General features: G+C 42.6%; 1 protein-coding gene across 6 annotated transcripts in view; it reads right to left on the bottom strand.

The window, feature by feature from the left end:
- Window positions 1-24181, bottom strand: part of LOC129821379 (double-stranded RNA-specific editase 1-like) — a 180287-nt gene that overhangs the window by 5018 nt on the left and 151088 nt on the right. For 5 of the 6 annotated variants that reach the window (XM_055878994.1, XM_055878993.1, XM_055878997.1 and 2 more), the window contains 5 exons: window positions 19269-19437; window positions 18803-18954; window positions 6707-6875; window positions 4578-4759; window positions 140-318 (listed from right to left, as the gene is read on the bottom strand). In XM_055878994.1, the coding sequence (XP_055734969.1) occupies window positions 140-318; window positions 4578-4759; window positions 6707-6875; window positions 18803-18954; window positions 19269-19437 (851 nt within the window). The remainder of the gene's footprint in view (window positions 1-139; window positions 319-4577; window positions 4760-6706; window positions 6876-18802; window positions 18955-19268; window positions 19438-24181) is intronic. The other variant, XM_055878992.1, reaches the window with a different exon arrangement.

The following is a 24181-nucleotide window of genomic DNA, read 5'->3' as shown; positions in this document are numbered from 1 at the left end:
AGGAGTGACTTGATCTGTGTTTCAGCTTGTGTTAATGTGTTGTGCTGCTCACACCGCCTGTGTGCAGTGCAGATTGTCATAAACACTTAGATGCCTTGACAAGGAGAGACATTCTGGTGTGTGGCGGACTGTTCTGTACCTTGGAATGCAGGCGAACCCAGCGGCTGTAGAGGGCGTGCTTGCAGAGGCGCGAGGCACGCCCCATGTCGTCTTTGCCCGTGGTAGCATTGATGACCTCCAGCGCCTGGTCGCCCACCGCCCAGTTCACGCTGAAATTGGGTGCCTTGCCCGGCTGCCTCGCCTCCGCGTTACTGATGCCTGGAATCACAAATAGAACCATAGAGTGAGTGGCCAACTCCACTTTATAACAGTAAGCATACAAGCCTGAGCCACTGGGAATCGAATACAGGACACGAGGAGCCTGGAAATTAGCTGTGAACGCAGTAGCTAACTCCCTTTCTAAAGACAAGCACGTCTGACCAAGTGGGAATCATACATAGGACTGGACATGCGACTCATGCCCATGTTATCCCTCCGATCTCAAGCCTAGGCATTAGCGCTCAAGGAAACATGAGTCTTCGGGTTTCAGTGAAAGCTTCTCATCGTGTGAGCGTGGTGAACTCAAGCATTTACGACACAAGCGAGGGCACGAAGGGTCAGAGACGTATAACCTATGCCCGAGCAGCGTCCGTCAGAGATGGTAGTCGAAAACAGGATGAAGCTTCTTCAACTCTGCCACAGGACATGTGCTCCTCCTTCTTCTTTAATCAGAACAACAGTTTTCAGCTGTGCTAACATAATTGCAAAAGTGTTTTCTAACGATCAATTAGCCTCAATTTGAGGTTATTTTAATGGACAAAAAAATTGCTTTTCTTTCAAAAACAAGGACATTTCTATGTGACCCCAAACTTTTGAACGGTAGTGTACATTAAATATATAATTATTTATATACGCCTACTGTATGATCGCTAGCAAATTAATTAGCTAACTAACGTTAGCCTGCCTAGCTGGAACTTCTGAAGGACAATGTTTTATTTCTACTATTTCCAAAAGATAACCAAACATATTTACTTTTCACGATACGTGTTTGTGCCGTCATGTGCATTGGTAGCAAAATTTCTAACTTACTTGCATTTGTTTTTACTTACACTTGTATGTTGACTTCTTCATTGATGTTGTTTTTAAGTTTTCGCCGACTTTTCTTAGCAGATGTACAATCGTCACAAATTGAATTATGGGGAGTTTCAGGCCTCGGAGTGAACATAATTGTACACTCGCAAAGCCCACCAAAAACGAGGGCTGTGGGGCTTGGCTAATCATTTGGAGCCCCCTCCAAGATGGCGACGAGGATTCCCCCAAGGGCATAAGGCGAGGGTAAGTGGATGAGGGTGTGTCTTAAGTGTTTGGACCGCAAACCTGGGAGGGAGATCAAGGTTGTGTCAATTAGGGCAAACCATTGCAAAATGTTTAAATAAGATAAAATGAATGTTTTGTGCCTATTATTTCTGTTACGTACCTATTGAACACAACCCAGGACACTATGTTGTTACTAGGTAATGTTATGGAATGGGTAGGTAGTATAGGTCTTAGGTGCATAAGTAGGCAACATACTACACTTCCACAATCCCAGCCAAGCCTTGATAAAGGACAGGTGCTGCCAATTAAGGTGACCGTCAGTCAGTATCCCACCTTGCAAGCCGTGAGGTTGCTGGTTTGTTTAGTGGCCTTTTGTTTTGAGTCTTCAATTTAGGTATGCCTGTTTGTAATTTTCTTTTTTTGTATATATTTGTTTCCGTCACTATCTTAACATAACAATCCGCTTGGGCTCACCGATCTAAAGGAGTCAAGACAGACCTGGCCTTGGACCTAAGGTAAGGTTGCCGTCTCCCTAGGCACATGTACATTCAACACCTGGTCGCATATGCTTACTTCTCACAGTTATGCACACATCTAGTCAGATTACAGAACAATTAAGACAGCCTAGAACCCCTAGACTTATTGAGTCCAGTGTTAAAAGTTGGTTGTCTAGTTGGTTCCGTAACAGTAACCCTCACCCTTCCTTAGCCCCTACCCTGACAATAGATGTAGGGATTTTTTTGGGCAGTAGGAGAGAAGGGGGAACACATTCTTTGATCTGCATATGCTATAGAATGCAAGTACACTGCAACGTATCTCAGGTTCCAAATGCCACAAAACAACATTATGAAGGGCTATATAATGAAATATCATGACAGAAAAAGTATCTAAATAGACTTGACCTTAAAACAAATCAGTTGCATGGATTCCACCGACTTGGCAGAAAGGGAATCAAGTTAATTAAATTCACACAGGAAAGGTAAGCAAATTTCACGTCGGTTAGGACATCTACTTTGTGCATGACACAAGTCATTTTTCCAAATATTGTTTACAGACAGATTATTTCACTTATAGTTCACTGTATCACAATTCCAGTTGGTCAGAAGTTTACATACACTAAGTTGACTGTGCCTTTAAACAGCTTGGAAAATTCTTGAAAATGGCGTAATGGTTTTAGAAGCTTTTGATAGACTAATTGACATAATTTGAGTAAATTGGAGGTATACCTGTGGATGTATTTCAAGGCCTTCCTTCACCTCAGTGCCTATTTGCTTAACATCATGGGAAAATCAAAAGAAATCAGCCAAGACATCCTTGGGAGTCATTTCCAAACACCGGAAGATACCACGTTTATCTGTACAAACAATAGTACGCAAGTATAAACACCATGGGACCACACAGCCGTCGTACCCCTCAGGAAGGAGACCCATTCTGTCTCCTGGAGATGAACGTGCTTTCGTGCAAAAAGTGCAAATCAATCCCAGAACAACAGCAAAGGACCTTGTGAAGATGTTGGAGGAAACAGGTACAAAACTATCTATATCCACAGTAAAATGAGTCAAATATCGACATAACCTGAAAGGCCGCTCAGCAAGGAAGAAGCCACTGCTCCAAAATCCCCATAAAAAAGCCAGACTATGGTTTGCAACTGCACATGGGGACAAAGATTGTACTTTTTGGAGAAATGTCCTACGGTCTGATGAAACAAAAATAGAACTGTTTGGCCATAATAAACATCGTTATGTTTGGAGGAGAAAGGGGGAGGCTTGCAAGCCGAAGAACACCATCCTAAACGTGAATCACGGGGGTGGCAGCATGATGTGGCAGCATGAAGCTGTCAAATGATGCCCACCTGACCCAGATTGCGATTTCTAATTGACCGTTTTTTTATACTGGGTAAACAACAACAGTAAGTGTGTTATGGCGGGGATGCAGGGCCTTGTTAAAAATATATATAATACACACCTACTTGCTCCATTTCCTCAACGAGAGCAAGCACCTTATAGTTGAAGACGCTCCTTTGAGTCAAGAAGTCATTCAAATAACTTAGGAACTACACACACTTTGGAGAAGAGTGTGGCCATTTGGAGACACCAGTCAGTCCTTCACTCAAACCCCTGTGATTTTAATGTCTTATTTTGCAACTACCGCAGATTTTCCAGGAATATTCTTATCATGTTACTGAATGTAGCCAGAGTATTTTCAGATTTCGTTATCAACAAATGTGGCAAAAAGTGCAGTAAATGTAAAATGCACATAAAATTAACAGAGTAATGTTTCGAGTAATGTTTTGTCTTCTGTCAGGTAAACTGTTGTTCTCACCTTTGGTCTAATAATTTCCCCATCGTCTCCAAACGGTTCCCTTCCAATTGCTACCATGATTATGCATATGCTTTTCATTTTACTTCTGTAAGAAACATTTCCATTTAGCCCTATCCATGTAGGCCAATTCCCATGAGTGTAAAGGGTTAACTAGTCTACCTAAAAGATGTCAAGAGTCTTGTTAAACTAAATAGAATAGCAGGAAATGAGCTTCAAAGCAGAACATTTCCTATTTCCCTTAATTTGAACAAAATCAAGCTGGTGGGGTATTTAATATAGGCTCTCTCAATATGGGAGCTCTGAGGAAAAAAGGTTGGGAACCTCTAATCATATCTGAATTACCCATGGTCCTGCTGGGTCGAAACGTCCTAAAGAAATATCACCTGGGAGCATGAGCAGCAGTGTGCGGCATTTTCCTTTCTGTTTTCCTGCTATTTTCCATAGACATTTATACATGATTGGTGTTTACCCTTGTGCCTACTGTGGGGTTAGCCCACAGAGTCACAGTGTCCGGTTTTATTAGGCTTCACAGGGAAAGTGTGAGGAAAAAGACAGAGGACAACTAGTCTGCTCCAGGTCACCTAAAAACAGTGTTGAAAGTATTGGAGTGTTTGAATATGTTTGCATGCGGTGCCACATGAGTTAGTGTAGTGTGTGTGTTCCTTGGCATGAGAGTCCACGCACATGTCGTGTTCATTAGACTCCAAAGAGATGAAAACGGGGGGAGACTGAAACAGGGAGCGACTACCTGGACAAAACGTTGTTTTCTGTTGCAAAATGTTTTCATTTTTGAATTCCTTTGTGTGCCCCTATTAACAATGTCCTGAGTGTAAGAGAGTCGAGACGCTACAGTATTAGGGTGGCAAAATAGTCAAGGTGTAAAGGTGAAGGGTACTGACCGCTCAGTAGAGGCCTGTTGAGGCTGAACTGTTGGGGCAGGTCCTCGATGTCGGCGATGCGCTGGTACATAGCCCGGGAGAGGTGGTCGGCGTGGTACAGGCTGCCCAGGATGATGCTGGAGAAGTAGATGGGCTCCGTGAAGTAGCTCATCAGAGAGCCTTGGATGCCCAGCACGTTCCATCTGCAACAGAGGAGCACACACATGTAGTATACACATGTCCACAAACATGCACGCATACAAGTGCACACACACACACACACACACACACACACACACACACACACACACACACAAAGACACACACATGCGTGCACACGTGCAAATGCGTGCACACAACTTAGGAATGGGCACGGACTCCGAAATATCCAATTTGATTTATTTCACTCTACATTCGGTGTCGATACATTAGCAGTGTCGTCTTTCCCATCAATTTCCTTCCACACTCTATAACGTGTTTATGCACAATTGCCTTGGAGAGAGACGACTTCAAAAAGGACACACAGGCAGACGGGAGTGAAAATACCGCGACCAGACGTCAGAAACGAGACCCTGACAAACAGCTCTGATAAGTGCTGCTCCGGTCTCCTCCTGACCCGAGGCAGTGTGTGTGAGAGTGTGTGAAATTAAGACACAGACTGGAGTCGCAGTCAGACAAGGCTAGGAGACCTTCGGTTTCCCATTAGCCCTCAGCAGGGACATCTTCCATATGCAACGGGGGTTGATCGTTGGACTGTATCGTTACTGTTGTTCAGTCCTTCCTCCCACCTTACTTGATGAACGGGATTTAGCTCCTGATGAATAGCAGCTAGCGCCAGTGGCCATGGTGGTTCTGGGGCGCACAATCAAAGAACCTAATCAGACAAAAATAGTGCTCTGCTCTTTGGCCATACACATGCATGAACTTGCACACTCGCATGTATGCACGCACACGCACACACTTGGGCTTGATCACCACTCTCCCTTAGCACACTGAAGTGATTGAGGCTTTGAAGGCCTTCACAATCAGTTGCTTTTTGAAATAAAAAAAAATTAATCTGGAGAGTAACACTTCTAATGAGGCCATTTAACTAGCCGGGAACAGGAAGAACTAGGCCTCCATATTGTGCATTAGTGCCGCGGGGCAGGCCATGTAATCAAAAGGAGAATGGTGTATAACAAAAACCCACAAACCGCAGGGAAAGAACACTGAGGGCTAGGTGAAACAACGCTAGTTCATTTAGCTAAATAGCCATTGCCAAGTCATTAATCATTCGTTTCCGGAAGAGATGGTAGGAAGTGCATTTTTTACCTTTTTGTTGACATGGTCATGTTGGGCGAGTATGTGTTGTGTAGAGAACTAGTCTGTTCTGTAAAGTGGTGACACTTTCTATGCCTTGCTCTAAATCGGGCTATAAGCTAGGTTAGTGCACATGCTATATGTATACTGTCATCGTGTTTTCTTTTGACTTCGATTTTTGTGTTACATAGTATAATATCGGGGCCATTATTGCATGCTCAAGAACATTAGGAGTGTGAATCTCCTGTTGGCATTGCCTTGACTGTGGACAGTGAGCAGGGCTGCGTGGGGTGCCTGCGAAAATATCTGGGTTGGACCCATCGATTCAGCTGTCCCTGACATTGCCTGAATCAAATGAGACTGGGCATGACTGAAGTGGGATATACAGATAACGCCTAGCAACTAAGTGCTAACAACATTGCAATCCTCCATTATTCATATTAACAAGATCATTTTTGTTCTTATGTATTGGCTGAAATGTCTGCATTGTATCATAAGCCAATCTAAACATAACTAGCTGAAAACACATCAAATAATTGCAAGTCAAGACCAAACCTCTATTAATCATGTATGAATCTATTCCTATGCATTAGAGGCAACGCAGAGTCTGCTAAATGGGTGTAACGGACACATTTACACAGATACTAGGAGCAGCTTACTAAGGATTAAGTAAGTAATGGGCAAGAATTGGAGTCAAATTCACTCTGTTTAATGTCCAATTAAATTCCTAAATTGAAACAACCTGGACCATACCACTTATCAATCCTACATGGTGTCTCACAATCTTGTTGGCTTTGGGGGAGGATATGTGGTGAAAGAGATAGCAAAAGGGGCCACAACAGCCAGGTTACCTTGCGATCTTGTCACTGCAGGACATGGTGAGCAGCCTCTCTCCCTGCAGCACCCCGTCCCATGTCTGGATGGTGTTGCTGGTCCTCACGGGGATGGTCCCCTCCCCAGACTCTATTTTGGTCCTCAGCTGGCCTCGCGCCTTCCGGTTGGGGTGTCGGTCTCCTTGGTCTGTGGGAGGGGGGGGGACAAGGACAAGACAGATGGATGAATCCTTCACCTGCGGCTGTGCAGAGAATCTCCGGTTTTCTAACAGTATTATTCTAACTGTTTTATCCTTCACTCTGCGTGAATGCAAGAACTACACTGGGGACACGCCCAACACAGCTCTGAGAGGCTACACAGAACGCTAACACGCAGCCGGGCTGGTGTGTAGCAAGGAACAGCTGGCGACCCACCACTGACAACCGACCCAGACATCACCCGCCCCCCCTGCGCTTCTCTCTCGCTCCTCACATTCAACGAGAGACAGACAACACAGTTGCGGGGGGGGGGGCTGGTGGGGGCGTCCGAGGCCACGGAGGGACCATCTAAGTATCCGGGGGGTGAAAACTGATTTGAATCTACTGGGGACTTGCATGCTATTAAATGTATAATCCGCTACATGTTCGGTGTCGCCGGCGGGGAAAGGTCCGACGGATACCTTCATTTCTGAAAATGATCACCAAGCTGCTTGAACTGAATAAGGATTCTATGAGACTATCGCATCTTTAAATGCTTCCTATCAAAACATCCAAGAGGATTATTTGTGTTTTCCTGGGGTCAAAGTTCAGGATATCACCAGGTTGCTTCCTGAGGGCTGTGAGTCAGTCACCGGGGGCTGGTATTGTTATGGTTCATGTGGGGTCAAATGACATTATGAAGGGCAGCTCAGAACAGCTCAAGTTGGATTTGAAGAACTGATTGGGTCTCTACTTGACACCAACAAACGCCCCATAACATCTGGCCCTCTGCCCTCCCTAAATCAAATCAAGTTTATTTTATATAGCCCTTCGTACATCAGCTAATATCTCGAAGTGCTGTACAGAAACCCAGCCTAAAACCCCAAACAGCAAGCAATGCAGGTGTAGAAGCACGGTGGCTAGGAAAAACTCCCTGAATCGTGGCATTGAACGGGTCAGCAGACTTTCAGCCCTCCATAACTGGCTACGAGACTATTGCAGCTCGGTGGGTGTAACATTTATTGACAATTTTGATACCTTCTGGAAACAAAGCTCGTATTTACAAGGAGGATGAAATCCACCCAAATCATTTGGGTTACTGGATCCTTTTACAGCATTATAAGGCTGCGTTGAGACAATTAATCATCAATGACCCAAGTCCAGCGCATTTAATCCTCATCATTGTGTCGCTGAGTTGTCATAATGCTTCAGCAAATGTACATTATCCCAGGGGCGTTGGAAGACACAATGTTAGCAACCTAATTTATATCCCTCTTACTGCCCTGAATGCCTCTGCTGATCCTACAGCTATTGTATGCAGTAATCATATGCCTATGAACCAGAGTAATAATACTGTTAGCACTGAGGTGGTGTGCCCTAGTAGGAAGTCCACTGTGTGCAGCTCATCCTACACTCATAAAAATAACCCGAGCATGTCTACCTCTGCTAAGCTTCCCAGTAAAGCAATCAAGCATCCCAGAAAAGAGAAAAACATCCTACGTTAACATATGTGGCTTAAGAGACAAGGTTCATGAAATCAATAATTAGCAAGTAACAGGTGACATTTATATTCTGACAATATCTGAAACTCACTTAGATAATACCTTTGATGATAGTGGTAGCAACACATGGTTATACGATCTACAGAAAAGACAAATGCCAAAAGTGGAGGTGTAGCTGTTAATATTCAGAACCACATTCCTGTAAAGCTTAGAGAGGATCTCATTGAAAACTGTTGAAGTAATATGGCTACAGGTTCATCTGCCTCACCTAAAGCCCATTCTGGTGGGAAGCTGCTATAGACCAAGTGAAAACAGTCAGTATTTGGATAACATGTGTGAAATGCTTGATAATGTATGTGATATCAATAGAGGTATATTTTCTGGGTGATTTAAATATTGACTGGCTTTCATCAGGCTGCTCACTCAAGAAAAAGCTTCAAACTGTAACTAGAGCCTGCAACTTGGTTAAGGTTATCAATCAACCTACCAGGGTAGTTACAAACAGTACAGGAATGAAATTATCAACATGTATTGATCATATCTTTACTAATGTTGCAGAAATTTGTTTGAAAGCAGAATCCAAATCCATCGGATGTAGCGATCACAATATAGTAGCCATATCTAGGAAAACCAAAGTACCAAAGGCTGGTCCTAATATTGTGTATAAGAGGTGTATAAAAGTTCTGTAGTGATCCCTATGTTGATGTGAAGAATATTTGTTGGACCGTGGTGTGTAATGGCGAGCAACCAGACGCTGCACATCCCAATGCACCCATTAAGAAAATGACTGCAAAAACTGTTAAATCCCCGAGAATTGATGAGGAATTGAAAAATTGTATGGTTGAGAGGGATGAGGCAAAAGAGACGGCAAATAGGTCTGGCTGTACAACCGACTGGCAAAGGTACTGCAACTTGAGACATCATGTGACCAAACTGAATAAAAAGAAGAAACTACACGATGAAACAAAGAATGATCAAATAAAAAAAACTTGGGATCACCTTAAAATACATTTTGGACAAAAAGTCAAACGCCGCCTCATCATTCATTGGATCAGATGGCTCATTCATCACAAAACCCACTGATATTGCCAACTACATTCATGATTTTTTTCATTGGCAAGATCAGAAATCAGGCATGACATGCCAGCAACAAATGCTGACACTACATATCTGACCAAATTATGAAAGACAAGCATTGTAATTTTCAATTCCGTAAAGTAAGTGTGGAAGAGGTGAAAAAAAGAGTCTGACATCTTGAATGGAAAATGACTGAGGATAATAGCGGACAATATTGCCAAATCTTCAAATGTAAGCCTCCTAAAAAGCGTGCCTTCAGCCCTGGAGGGAAGCAAATGTTATTCCCCTACCTAACAATAGTAAAGCCCCCTTAACTGGCCAAATAGCCGACCAATCAGCCTGTAAACAATCCTTAGAATACTTTTAGAAGAAATGGTGTTTGACCATATAGAAAGCTATTTACAGTAAACAAATTGACAGACTTTCAGCACGCTTGTAGGGGAGGACATTCAACAAGGACAGCACTTACACAAATGACTGATGATTGGCAGAGACATTAATGATAAAACGATTGTGGGGGCTGTTTGGTTAGACTTCGGTGCGGCTTTTGACATTATCGATCATAGTCTGTTGCTGGAAAAACTTGTTATGGCTTTACACCCGCTGCTATATTGTGGATAAAGAGTTACCACTCTAACAGAACACAAGAGGGTGTTCTTTAATGGAAGCCTCTCCAACAAAATCCAGGTAAAATCAGGGCAGCTGTCTATGCCCCTATTCTTTTTAAAATCTTTACTAACGACATGCCTCTGGCTTTGAGTAAAGCCAGTATGTCTATGTCTGCGGTTGACTCAACACTATACACATCAGTTACCACAGCGACTGAAATGACAGCAACACTTAAAGAGTTAGTCCGAAATATTTCAAAAACTCAAAGCATTGTATTTTTATCACTAAACCCTAAACCTCAACTAAATATTGTAATGAATAATGTGGAAATTGAGCAAGTTGACCAACTGTCATGGTCAAAACATATTGATACAATAACTAGGATGGGGAGAAGTCTGTCCATAATAAAGCACTGCTCTGCATTCTTAACAGCACTATCAACGAGGCAGGTCCTACAGGCCCTAGTTTTCTTGCACCTGGAATACTGTTCAGTCATATGGTCAGGTGCCACAAAGAGGCACTTAGGAAAATTGCAATTGGCTCAGAACAAAGAAGCATGGCTGGCCCTTGGATGTACACAGAAAGCTAACAATACCAGTCTCTCCTGGCTCAAAGTGGAAGAGAGATTGACTTCATAACTACTTGTTTTTGTGAGAGGTATTGACATGTTGAATGCGCCGAGCTGTCTGTTTGAACTACAGGCACACAACTCAGACACCCATGCATACCCCACAAGACATGCCACCAGAGGTCTCTTCACAGTCCCCAAGTCCCGAACAGACTATGGGAGGCGCACAGTGCTACATAGAGCCATGACTACCATGGAACTCTATTCCACATCAAGTAACTCATGCCAGCAGTAAAATTAGATAAAGAAAACTGATAAAAATACATCTTATGGAACAGTGAGGACTGTGAAGCAACACAAACAGACACATGCATACAAACATATGATAACATACGCACTATACACGCATGTACACATGGATTCTGTGTTATAGATATGTGGTAGTAGAGTAGAGGCCTGAGGGCACACCATTAATATATTGTGAAATATGTTATGAATGTTTTTCAAATGTATAACTGCCTTCATTTTGCTGGACCCAAGGAAGAGTAGCTGCTTTCTTGGTAGAAGCTAATGGGGATCCATACTAAAATACAAATAAGCTTCTTTCAGACCATGAATTAATGTATCTGATTTATTAATGTATCCGATTTTGTCACTCAAAATCTAAATTGTATTGGTGCAGTCAATAAGCCATTAAGGGTCTGTACTACCAATATCTAAGCAATCCTGGCCACCTGTACATTTACACAGTAGATTTGATCATTTAAAATACATGTTACACCAGGCAACAGATACAACTGTCCAGGATACTTACACAAAAAAGTCAAGAGACTTGTTTCTATTGTGGTCCTCTAGGGCATGACACCAAATCACCTCAACAGTGAAAAGGATACGAAAGACAACTTTAAATACAACTTCATTGTATTAATCACAGCATTTCTAAATGTTGGAATCTAATTCAAAAGTCCAACAGGCCTAATCAATTCACTGACTAATTGCACAAGGGTATTTCCTTTTTGTGTTTCTCTGTAAGCAGGGAAACAATGACAAAATCATGTATATGTGACATATAAAGAGGGTGAGTAATCAGAGAAAGGGGTAGAAGTAGAGAGAGAGGGATAATAGCGAGAGAAAGGAGAGAGCGAGAAAAATAAACGATAGAAAGGAACGAGAGAAAGGAACGAGAGAGTGCGAGAGGGAGATTCTCAATAAGTGTAAAATTCAATTTAAAAAGGTGTCATTCAGCTAAGTGAGGGGAATGGAGATTGACCCGAAGCTGGGGTTGATTGACTGTGGCTGTCAAAGGTCACTAAACATGTGATGTCACCAAAGGGGACAGCCCTATATGTACAGTACTAGTCAAAAGTTTGGACACACCTACTCATTCAAGGCTTTTTTCTTTATTTTTACTATTTTCTACATTGTAGAATAATAGTGAAGACATCAAAACTATTAAATAATACATATGGAATCATATAGTAACCAAAAAAGTGTTAAACAAATCAAAATATATTTTAGACTTCAAAGGAGTCACGCCTTGCATTCTCTCAACCAGCATCACCTGGAATGTTTTTCCAACAGTCTTGAAGTAGTTCCCACATATGCACTTTTTAGCTGCTTTTTCTTCACTCTGCGGTCCAACTACACCCAAACCATATACATTGGGTTGAGGTTGATTGACTGTGGAGGCCAGGTCATCTGAAGCAGCACTCCATCACTCTCCTTCTTGGTCAAATGGCCCTTACACAGCCTGGAGGTGTGTTTGGGTCAATGTCCTGTTGAAAAACAAATGATAGTCCCACTAAGCGCAAACCAGATGGGATGGCATATCACTGCAGAGCGTTGTGGTAGAAGTATGCCTTGAATTTTAAATAAATCATTGACAGTGTCACCAGCAAAGCACCCTCATACCATCACACCTCTTCCTCCATGCTTCATGGTGGGAACCACACATGCGTAGATCATCTGTTCACCTACTCTACGTCTCACAAAGACACGGCAGTTGGAACCAAAAATCAAAAAATTGGACTCAACAGACCAAAAGACATCTTTCCACAGGTCTAATGTCCATTGCTCGTGTTTCTTGGCCCAAGCAAGTCTCTTCTTATTGGTGTCCTTTAGTAGTGATTTATCTGAAGCAATTCAACCATGAAGGCCTGATTCATGCAGTCTCCTCTGAACAGTTGATGTTGAGATGTGTCTGTTACTTGAACTCTGAAGCATATATTTTGGCAGTAATGGCTGAGTCTGGTAACTCTAATGAACTTATCCTCTGCAGCAGAGGTACAGTTGCAGTCGGAAGTTTACATACACTTAGGTTGGAGTTATTAAAACTTGTTTTCAACCACTCCACACATTTCTTGTTAACAAACTATAGTTTTGGCAAGTCAGTTAGGACATCTACATTGTGCATGAGAAAAGTCATTTTTCCAACAATTGTTTAACTTATAATTCACTGTATCACAATTCCAGTGGGTCAGAAGTTTACACTAAATTGACTGTGCCTTTAAACAGCTTGGAAAATTTCCCAAAATTATGTCATTGCTTTAGAAGCTTCTGATAGGCTAATTGACATAATTTGAGTCAATTGGAGGTGTACCTGTGGATGTATTTCAAGGCCTACCTTCAAACTCAGTGGGAAAATGGAAAAAATCAAAAGAAATCAGCCAAGACCTTGGGAGCAATTTCCAAACGCCTGAAGGTACCATGTTCATATATACAAACAATAGTACGCAAGTATAAACACCATGGGACCAAGCAGCCGTCGTACTGCAGGTGCACTACGTGTTCTGTCTCCTAGAGATTAACGTACTTTGGTGCGAAAAGTGCAAATCAATCCCAGGACAACAGCAAAGGACCTTGTGAAGATGCTGGAGGAAACAGGTACAAAAGTATCTATATCCAAAGTAAAACAAGTCCTGTATCTACATAACCTGAAAGGCCACTCAGCAAGGGAGAAGCCACTGCTCCAAAACCGCAATAAAAAAACAGACTATGGTTTGCAACTGCATATGGGGACGAAGATCGTACTTTTTGGAGAAATATCCTCTGGTCTGATGAAACAAAAATAGAACTGTTTGGCCATGATGACCATCGTTATGTTTGGAGGAAAAAGGGGGATGCTTGCAAGCCGAAGAACACCATCCTAACCGTGAAGCACGGGGGTGGCAGCAACATGTTGTTGGGGTGCTTTGCTGCAGGAGGGACTGGTGCGCTTCACAAAATAGATGTCATCATGAGGGAAGGAAAATTATGTGGATATATTGAAGCAACATCTCAAGACATCAGTCAGGAAGTTAAAGCTTGGTTCCAAATGGTTCTTCCAAATGGACAATGACCCCAAGCATACTTCCAAAGTTGTGGAAAAATGGCTTAAGGACAACAAAGTCAAGGTAATGGAGTGGCCATCACAAAGCCCTGACCACAAACCCATAGAAAATTTGTGGGCAGAACTGAAAAAGCGTGTGAGCAAGGAGGCCTACAAACCTGACCCTGTTACACCAGCTTTGTCGGAAGGAATGGGCCAAAATTCCCCCAACTTATTGTGGGAAGCTTGTGGAAGGCTACCCGAAACATTTGACCCAAGTTAAACAATTTAAAGGCAATGCTACCAAATACTAATTGAGTGTATGTAAACATCTGACCCACTGGGAATGTGATGAAAGAAATAAAAGCTGAAATAAATAATTCTCTCTACTATTATTCTGACATTTCACATTCTTAAAATAAAGTGGTGATCCTAACTGACCTAAAACAGGGAATTTTTATTTGGATTAAATGTCAGGAATTGTGAAAAACTGAGTTTATATGTATTTGGCTAAGGTGTATGTAAACTTCCGACTTCAACTGTAACTCTGGGTCTTCCTTTCCTGTGGTGGTCCTCATGAGAGCCAGTTCCATCATAGCACTTGGTTTTATCGAGTGCACTTGAAGAAACTTTAAAAGTTCTTGACATTTTCCGGATTGACTGACCTTCATGTTTTAAAGTAATGATGGACTGTCATTTCTCTTTGCATATTTGAGCTGTTCTTGTCATAATATGGACTTGGTCTTTTACCAAATATATCTATCTTCTGTATACCACCCATACCTTGTCACAACACAACTGATTGGTTCAAACGCTTTGAGGAAAGACATTCCATAAATCAACTTTTAACAAAGAATACCTGTTAATTGAAATGCATTCCAGGTGACTACCTCATGAAGCTGGTTGAGAGAATGCCAAGAGTGTGCAAAGTTGCCATCAAGGCAAAGGGTGGCTACTTTAAAGAATCTCAAATATAAAATATATACACTTTCGGTGACTACATGATTCCATGTGTTATTTCATATTTTTGGATGTCTTCACTATTATTCTACAATGTAGAAAATAGTAAAAATGAAGAAAAACCCTTGAATGAGTAGGTGTGTCCAAACTTTTGACTGGTACTGTATATGTTGTGGTATCCCAGGAGGTCTACTCCGGGTGTTGGTGATAGAGGAGAGGTCGGTGTGGCGACGGTTCCCTCTGCTGGGAGAACCCGGGCTGGGCACCCCGAAGCTGGTGGCACCAATTAGGGGTAATTAGGGGAGAGTGCCAACCAGCTGTGCAGACCACAAATGGAGCACCGTGGCACACCACAGGAGAGTAAAAGGGAGAGGCAAGGAGTGCACTGACAGAGGGGAACAAAGCTCTCGGAGACTAATGAGAAGGACCGAGCCATCCAAGTTATTTTGTTACGTTTATAAAGTTTTGCTTCGTAAAGTTGTGTTTTCTGACTTGAACCACCCTGTCTCTGTGTCCATCCCTGTGCGCTCAACCCAACACCCCACGGTTTTACCACAATATATGAGACATTTTCCTTAATAGAAAATGCATTAGCGCAACACATTCAGCAGAAAATAACTTAATTTGTGCAACACAGAAGTGCAACTCTATGTGTCTGGCAGCCACACTTATAAAGAAAAAGCAAGGTCTTTCTTGTAAATACGATCCATGGCCATCATATTTCTAATGTTTAGGCCTATCATAGAAAGAATGCAGCTAGCTACATTTCCTAATATTTTGCTAAAATGTAATCTTGCACTTTATGAAGAAAAATAGGCTGGCTACACTGAGAAACGTACCGGAGAAAAGTAGCTACCTGTTTGTAAATTCTCATCCGAGTTTAGAAGTGCAACTGAGGCACAAAATTATTCTTATGCCTAGCAGAAGTTACAATAAGAAGCATTTTAGATCAGCATTTATAAAACGCGCCTCGATATTTCTTACGCGTTCTTTTTTCCCCGCATGCAAAATGCAGAATTCTGCGTTGACACGACCCCTAAATTAACTTGCTATCTAAGTACGTGGATTAATTAATAAGGTGACGAGGCATCATATTGTGTTAGACTACTCAAACACGGCAGGAAGCTATCTTCTTATCTACCTATCTTTACGATTTGGTCCTGCCGTACATACCTACACGTAAGCTACGGTCACAAGACGCAGGCCTCCTAATTGTCCCTAGAATTTCTAAGCAAACAGCTGGAGGCAGGGCTTTCTCCTATAGAGCTCCATTTTTATGGAATGGTCTGCCTACCCATGTTAGAGACGCAGACTCAGTCTCAACCTTTAAGTCTTTACTGAAGACTCATCTCTTCAGTAGGTCATATGATTGAGTGTAGTCTGCCCCGGAGTGTGAAGGTGAACGGAAAGGCTCTGGAGCAACTAACCGCCCTTACCGTCTCTGCCTGGCCGGTTCCCCTCTGTCTACTGGGATTCTCTGCCTCTAGAGCTCTAGAGGGGTGCATCACTTGAGTGGGTTGAGTCACTGACGTGATCTTCCTGTCTGGGTTGGCGCCCCCCCTTGGGTTGTGCCGTGGCGGAGATCTTTGTGGGCTATCCTCGGCCTTGTCTCAGGATGGTAAGTTGGTGGTTGAAGATATCCCTCTAGTGGTGTGGGGCCTGTGCTTTGGCAAAGTGGGTGGGGTTATATCCTGCCTGTTTGGCCCTGTCCGGGGTTATCATCGGATGGGGCCACAGTGTCTTAGCCTCCAGTATTTATGTGTCGGGGGGGCTAGGGTCAGTCTGTTATATCTGGAGTACTTCTCCTGTCTTATCCGGTATCCTGTGTGAATTTAATCTCTCTCTCTCTCTCTCTCTCTCTCTCTCTCTCTCTCTCTCTCTCTCTCTCTCGCTCTCTCGCTCGCTCTCTCTCTCTCTCTCGGCCTGAGCCCTAGGACCATGCCTCAGGACTACCTGGCATGATGACTCCTTGCTGTCCCCAGTCCACCTGGCCGTGTTGCTGCTCCATTTTCAACTGTTCTGCCTGCGGCTATGGAACCCTGACCTGTTCACCGGACGTGCTACCTGTCCCAGACCTGCTGTTTTCAACTCTCTAGAGACAGCAGGAGCGGTAGAGATAGTCTGAATGATCGGCTATGAAAAGCCAACTGACATTTACTCCTGCGGTGCTGACTTGCTGCACCCTCGACAACTACTGTGATTAGTATTATTTGACCATACAATTAATTTATGAACATTTGAACATCATGGCCATGTTCTGTTATAATCTCCACCCGGCACAGCCAGAAGAGGACTGGCCAACCCTCATAGCCTGGTTCCTCTCTAGGTTTCTTCCTAGGTTTTGGCCTTTCTAGGGAGTTTTTCCTAGCCACCCTGCTTCTACACCTGCATTGCTTGCTGTTTGGGGTATTAGGCTGGGTTTCTGTACAGCACTTTGAGATATCAGCTGATGTAAGAAGGGCTATATAAATACATTTGATTTGATTTAGTCAAATCCCTTTGGATGAGTTATTTGTACAGCTGCCACTGCGATCTTGGTTTGCTTGTATTTTTTTCTCCTCTCCGTTCTCTGCCTGTCTGCTCTCCCCCCCTCTTCTTCGGCAGGCCCGTTGCCCTAGCGACTCCAGAAAGACACAGCTTGTAGTCATGCTGTTGGAGAGCAAGTACTGTTCTTTCTACAGACAAGCATGTGTAAAAACTTTGTTCATTTGCGCAATGTCTCTCGTTCACATTCAGTTGTTAATGTCCAGACTCACCAAATATGACATTCGGTATCTCCTACCTACACATCTATAACTTTATGAGCTGGATTGACTGTCTTTGCAATTTGTTTATTTTCATTTGCGCTCATTAGCATATTTAGCTAGCACCTTCCATGGAAATTCACTTTTACTTGAGCCAATTTTGTTAGCATTCTGGTAATAGACGCTCAATGGGTTTTTATTTTTTGGGGGGGCGCCACCTTGTGTACTAAGCCGGTAATAGCGTAAATCCCGAGGTGAGAGAAGGATGGTATGATGAAATGAAAATCTGGACACCGCCCAACCCTATAACGCATTGTAACTCTGGATCAAACATAGTGATCATAAATGTTGATACTGTAAACGACAAAATGTTTTAAATATGGAAATGTGTAGTGCACATTTGGACTCACGTCTGTGTGGTTTGCTTGTATGACATCAAAGCAGTATTTATTATAATCCTTAACATCTCATCATTCAGAACATCTCATCTTTCCACTCCTCTCAATTTGCAGCTTTCCCCTCACAGACAACAACAAATGCTGATTAGTAGCCCATTTAACGGGACGGATAGGGGCATCTTCTTGTCGCGCGCAGTCCTGTAGTTTGGAACGGCTGTCAGTCAAAACCCAATCAGCGCTGTGAAGCGGAGAACTTGGAGGTCTGACGTCATGTATAGCATATTACTGTACGGCCCCCCTGCGTTCCAATTTAGGTGCTTGTCAATGGCCAAATCTGACATTTGACGATTTGCGGGCAATCGGTTCAGAAAAACAAATCACAAATGTATATATTTTTTCAAAGCAAACAGGCACCTCTTTCAGAGTCTAACACCAATTGGTGGTGCTCTTTTTCACTTGCATTAAGTTAAAAACAATACGTTTATGATCGGAAATGCTCTTCTAGGTTTATTTGACGATGCATCACACATTAACAGTCTGACTAGTAACCAATAACTAGGCTTCATATAAACTTCATATAAACTTAAGGGTAGAACGCATTCACAGCCCGATTCACATCTAGAAGCATTAAGCAGGCGGTGGATAGCCAGACATACGCATCTGATGAAATAGACAGGTATCACTCCATCACGGTACATGGTGGCACAGAAGGGTCAGCAAGAGGTTTGGTCACATCTCTTACTGTCATACGGTAAGGAGGGGTGCCTCGTACCTTCCATGCCGGCCTCGTGCGGCGAGAAGATGCGCGCGTCTCCGCAGGGCGAGGTGCTGATGTAGAGGTGGAACAGGACGGTGTCCTTTAGCCGGTAGCCACGCTTGTCACAGCGCATGAATATAGACTTCAGCTGTTCCTCCTTGTTGCTGCTGATTGACAGAGGGTGACAAAAGGGGGACGGTGTAAAGTGTGGGCAGAGGGACCACATTTCACAGAAAACTAAAATGACTAAAAGAATCAGCTGAAGCAAGAGCATAAAAATGAATGCCATTGAAGAAACAACTTGCGACAATTGCAGCGTATAGAAAAAGTTATGCAACAGTGGACTTGATTTTACATCTAAATACAAATCAAGGACTGTGACTTCATGACACACGAAAGGTTAGCTACAACCAACAAACTCCAGTCAAAATGAGAGTCATTGGTTTGTATTTTCAATTGCCTCCACCCCTTGACTTCTCACCTTAGGAAGTGCTCCAGCTGGGCGTAGAGGTACCGGATGAGCGAGCGGCGGGCGATAATCTCTGCGTGGCAGTCGTTGAGCGCCAGGCCGCGGTCGCTCATGTACTCGCCGTTGATGCACTTGGTGCCCGTGGAGACGCAGATCACCTGGGCCTCTTTCACGTCCGAGCCTGGGGGGTGGGGAACAGACAGGCTCAAAATGCACCTTTACATTCAATGAAAGCATTCGTGTTTGTGGTTTTTACTTCCATTTAATTGACATTATATTATTCCATTTCATTTACATTTTATTCTATTTTAGATAAGGGACATATACAGTGCGCCTTCATAAAGTACTCCTACCTATTGACCTAATTCACATTTTGTTGCGTTTCAGCCTGAATTCAAAATGGATTAAATAGATTTTTTCTCACCCATCTACACACAATAATCCATAATGACAAAGTGAAAACATGTTTTTAGCAATTTCTGCCAAAATTGATTGAAAATGAAATACAGAAATCTAATTTACTTAGTGGTTCTTCCTTTAAAAGTTGAGTCATACTGCAGCACACCATGCGGGCTGCCACTGTAACGAGTGCACTGAGAGTCGGGAAGCAAGTACAGAGAGTGAGTGTTTTAATAAATAAACAAAACATTAAAACACGAAAAACACAAACAACGCACCGACATGAAACAGAGTCAATAACACCTGAGGAAAGAACCAAGGGGAGTGACAGCTATAGGGAAGATAATCAAGGAGGTGATGGAGTCCAGGTGAGTGTCATGAGGCGCTGGCGCGCAAGACGATGGTAACAGGTGTGCGGAATAATCAACAGCCTGATGACCTAGAGGCCGGAGAGGGAGTATACGTGCAGCAACAGAATTCTATGGCGCGTTATTTAAGTGTCAGCCATTGTTGTCATTAATGCTAGTTAGTGCTAGTTTGACCACCAGAGGGCATCTTTGAGAAGCATTTGACAGTTTGTAATATTGGCTGTACAAGAGAATTGAAAACCTTTTTTGTAAGAACATAGCATATGGGATTGATTTTAAGAAATTTAGCTCAATTAATTAGATTAATATTATGGTGTTTCTATTCCAAGAAAAAGAAAACTCAGGGTTTCCGGAACAGAGAGGCAGAACAGAGAAGCTACGTCTGGTAAGACGAGGGGTGAGTGTGTGTGTCTTTTGTCAATAACAGCTGGTGCGCGATGTCGAATATTCAAGAAGTCTCGAGGTATTGCTCGCCTGAGGTAGAGTACCTTACGATAAGCTGTAGACCACACTATCTACCAAGAGAGTTCTCATCCATATTATTCTTAGCCATCTACTTACCACTACAGACCGATGCTGGCACTAAGACCGCACTCAACCAACTCTATAAGGCCATAAGCAAACAGGAAAATGCTCACCCAGAAGCGGTGCTCCTAGTGGCCGAGGACTTTAATGCAGGCAAACTTATATCCATTTTACTTAATTTCTACCAGCATTTCACACGTACAACCAGAGAGAAAATATCTCCTCACACAGAGATGCATACAAAGCTCCCCCACATTCCATTTGGCAAATCTGACCATAATTCGATTCTCCTGATTCCTGCTTACAAGCAAAAACTAAAGCAGGAAGTACCAGTGACTCGCTCAATACGGAAGTGGTCAAATGACGTGGATGCTACACTACAGGACTGTTTTGCTAGCACAGACTGGAATATATTCCGGGATTCATCCAATAGCATTGATACCACCTCAGTCATCGGCTTCATCAATAAGTGCATTGTCGACATCTTCCCCACAGTGAACGTACATACTGTACATATCCCAACCAGAAGCCATGGATTACAGGCAACATCCGCATCGAGCTAAAGGCTAGATCTGCCGCTTTCAAGGAGCAGGACACTAATCTGGACGCTTATAAAAAATCCCGCTATCCCAGCAGATGAACCATCAAACAAGCAAAGCGTCAATACAGGATTAAGACTGAATCTTACTACACCAGCTCTGACGCTCGTCAGATGTGGCAGGGCTTGAAAAGTTTTACGGACTACAAAGGGAAACCCCGACGCGAGCTGACCGAGCCTACCAGACGAACTAAATGCCTTTTATGCTCGCGTCGTTAGATATTCTCACAGACCAGATTTGCCCTAAGGGACTTTTATATAATTCTAATGCAATAATACTAATAATAGATTTGTAAATAAGGATGCGTAATGAAAGTAAAATGACATGCGCAAGAGACGGTGGTATATATTGTTTATCACAATTTTCTTTAACCAATTTTGATCTTTAATGCAGGGCCGACAGACAAGTTCCTTACTTTTTTCTTTTTTTTTTAATACTGAAATTGCAACCAAATTTCTATGGCTTGTTTAAAAAATAATAATATTTTGGAGATTTAGTTTCAAATAACCAAAAGTGAGCGCTTGTAATCTGAAAAGGGAAAAAGGCCATTCTTGAACATTGGGTGAGACATTCGTACTAATTTGTAAATAAAGCCACTTTTTTTGTATTATTTATTTCTGTTTTTAGAGGGAGAGAAACCAAAAGCACACCGTGCCTATTTTTCGAAAATCGTCAGTCCACATGTCAAGTGGAATTCCCCCATTGTATTTACCCAAGTTCTCTCTTAACTTCAGAACCACCGACAGTTTGTTGTTGTTGCCTGATGCAGGACTCTAGTGCCAGAGGAGAGACGCCTCCATTAATTGCCACAGCTTAGACTACCGATAGATCAGTGTTTTAACTCCCCCTTGTGATAGTGTGGTGCAATGACAGAATGCCACCATCTACCACAAACGGTCGCGGCATAAGCTCGTAACTTTTAAAGGAAGAACCACTAAGTATTCACCAGTGCTTAATTTGAACAGGTACCTCTCAGATTTGACTTTGTTTGTTCCGGCATCAATCATGTAATAGTGTGGTGATCCTTCTGTGTAATCATCCTATCCTGCCACACTGATTCCAGTCCTGCTCTCTTATTTGTACTTAGAGGTTATGGGGAGGGCCGGTGATGTAAGGAACTGATCTTGACACACGTCTTGGTAGTAGTGGTCAGCTAGTGAAGAGGTCGTCCTTACGTTATCACATCACGTGTTGTCATCCTACTGAATTTTAATTGTGGGAAAGCCAAATAAAAAATGGATAAGAAAAGGCAATCGAGTTTGATATTTTTTAAGTCCAAAAATCCTGAGAAAGATGGTGAATTGAACCCAGAACGAGCCAGAGAACTGTCCAAAGGAGAGAAGTGATGGGCAAACTGTTGGCGATGCCTTAGCTAGCAGTGCCGCTAATCCCACCAGTTCAGCATCACCACCGGCACCTCCACTAGCTAGTAAGCCTACTAGTGATTCAGACTCAGCGGGAGACGGGGAGCTGGTGGGGGAGGGGGGCAGTGCATCCACCGATGAAGTGCTCGGAGCAGGTGCAATTTGCTGTACAAGAACAAGCAAACGTATAAGCCCTGGCTTGTCATGCAGAATTTAAAGTTGGGCTGCACAACACGCAAAAAGGTAGGGGGCTTGGGTCTAGAAACGACTGGAGGGATTAAACTAGCAAAAGAGTGGGTGGAATGTACAGTAAATTAACATCCTATGAGCCCTCAGAAAAAAGGTTTTTTGAACATGCCCGAAACCAAGGTGCATTTGGTGGCAGAAAGACTTGTAGATCCAGGTTATAGTTAACACTCAAAATACGCAACAGCTAGAGTGTTCAGAACAGACTTATGAAGCTAAATGTCACAGCCCCAGGACTCTCAGGGAGTTAAAATGGACTTGACATGGGGAGAGTCATTGTGGGAGGTTTTGAAAACTAAGGAAGGACTTTTTTTTCTCTTTACCTTCACAGTACATAACAACTTTGTAATATGAACATGACATTCCTAACATGTGTGTGTTCTGCTGTAGCCTACTGAACATTGATTATTTTACTTGAAGTTATATTCCGATATTGTGACATTTGTTCTACTGCTATACGTCTTGAAAATTATATGAAATGTGGGTCTTATAAGCCCCCCAGCTGAGAATTTACAATACCAGTCAAAAGTTGACACACCTACTCATTCAAGTTTTTTTTTTATAAAAAAAAAAAAACTATTTTCTACATTGTAGAATAATAGTGAAGACATCAAAATAATGAAATAACACATGGAATCATGTAGTAAACAAAAAAGTGTTAGGTCAAAATATATTTTATATGTGAGATTCTTCAAAGTAGCCACCCTTTGCCTTGACAGCTTTGCATTCTCTCAACCAGATTCATGACAAAGTAGTACCTGCAATGAATTTCAATTAACAGGTGTGCCTTGTTAAAAGTTAATTTGTGGAATTTCTTTCCTTCTTAATGTGTTTGAGGCAATCAGTTGTGTTGTGACAAGGTAGGGGTGGTATACAGAAGATAGCCCTATTTGGTAAAAGACCAAGTCCATATTATGGCAGGAACACCGCAAATAAGCAAAGGGAAACAACAGTCCATCATTACTTTAAGACATGAAGGACAGGCAATCTGCAAAATGTCAACTTTGAAAGTTTCTTCAAGTGCATTTGCAAAAACCAAGCGCTATGATGAAACTGGCTATCATGAGGACCGCCAAAGGAAAATAAATCCCACAGTTACCTCTGCTGCAGAGCATAAGTTCAATTGAGTTAACTGAACCTCAGATTGCAGCCCAAATAAATGCTTCACAGAGTTCAAGTAACAGACACAACCAAACATCAACTGTTCAGAGGAGACTGCATGAATCAGGCCTTCATGGTCGAATTGCTGCAAAGAAACCACTACTAAAGGACACCAATAAGAAGAAGAGACTTGCTTTGGCCAAGAAACATGAGCAATGGACATTAAACCGGTGGAAATCTGTCCTTTGGTCTGATGAGTCCAAATGTGAGATTTTTGGTTTCAACTGCCGTGTAGGTGAACGGATGATCTCCGCATGTGTGGT

The sequence above is a fragment of the Salvelinus fontinalis genome, chromosome 23, assembly GCF_029448725.1.
Source record: "Salvelinus fontinalis isolate EN_2023a chromosome 23, ASM2944872v1, whole genome shotgun sequence".
Classification (NCBI taxonomy): domain Eukaryota; kingdom Metazoa; phylum Chordata; class Actinopteri; order Salmoniformes; family Salmonidae; genus Salvelinus; species Salvelinus fontinalis.
Note: the sequence above shows the minus strand (reverse complement) of the source record. Positions and strands in the feature narration are given on the sequence as shown.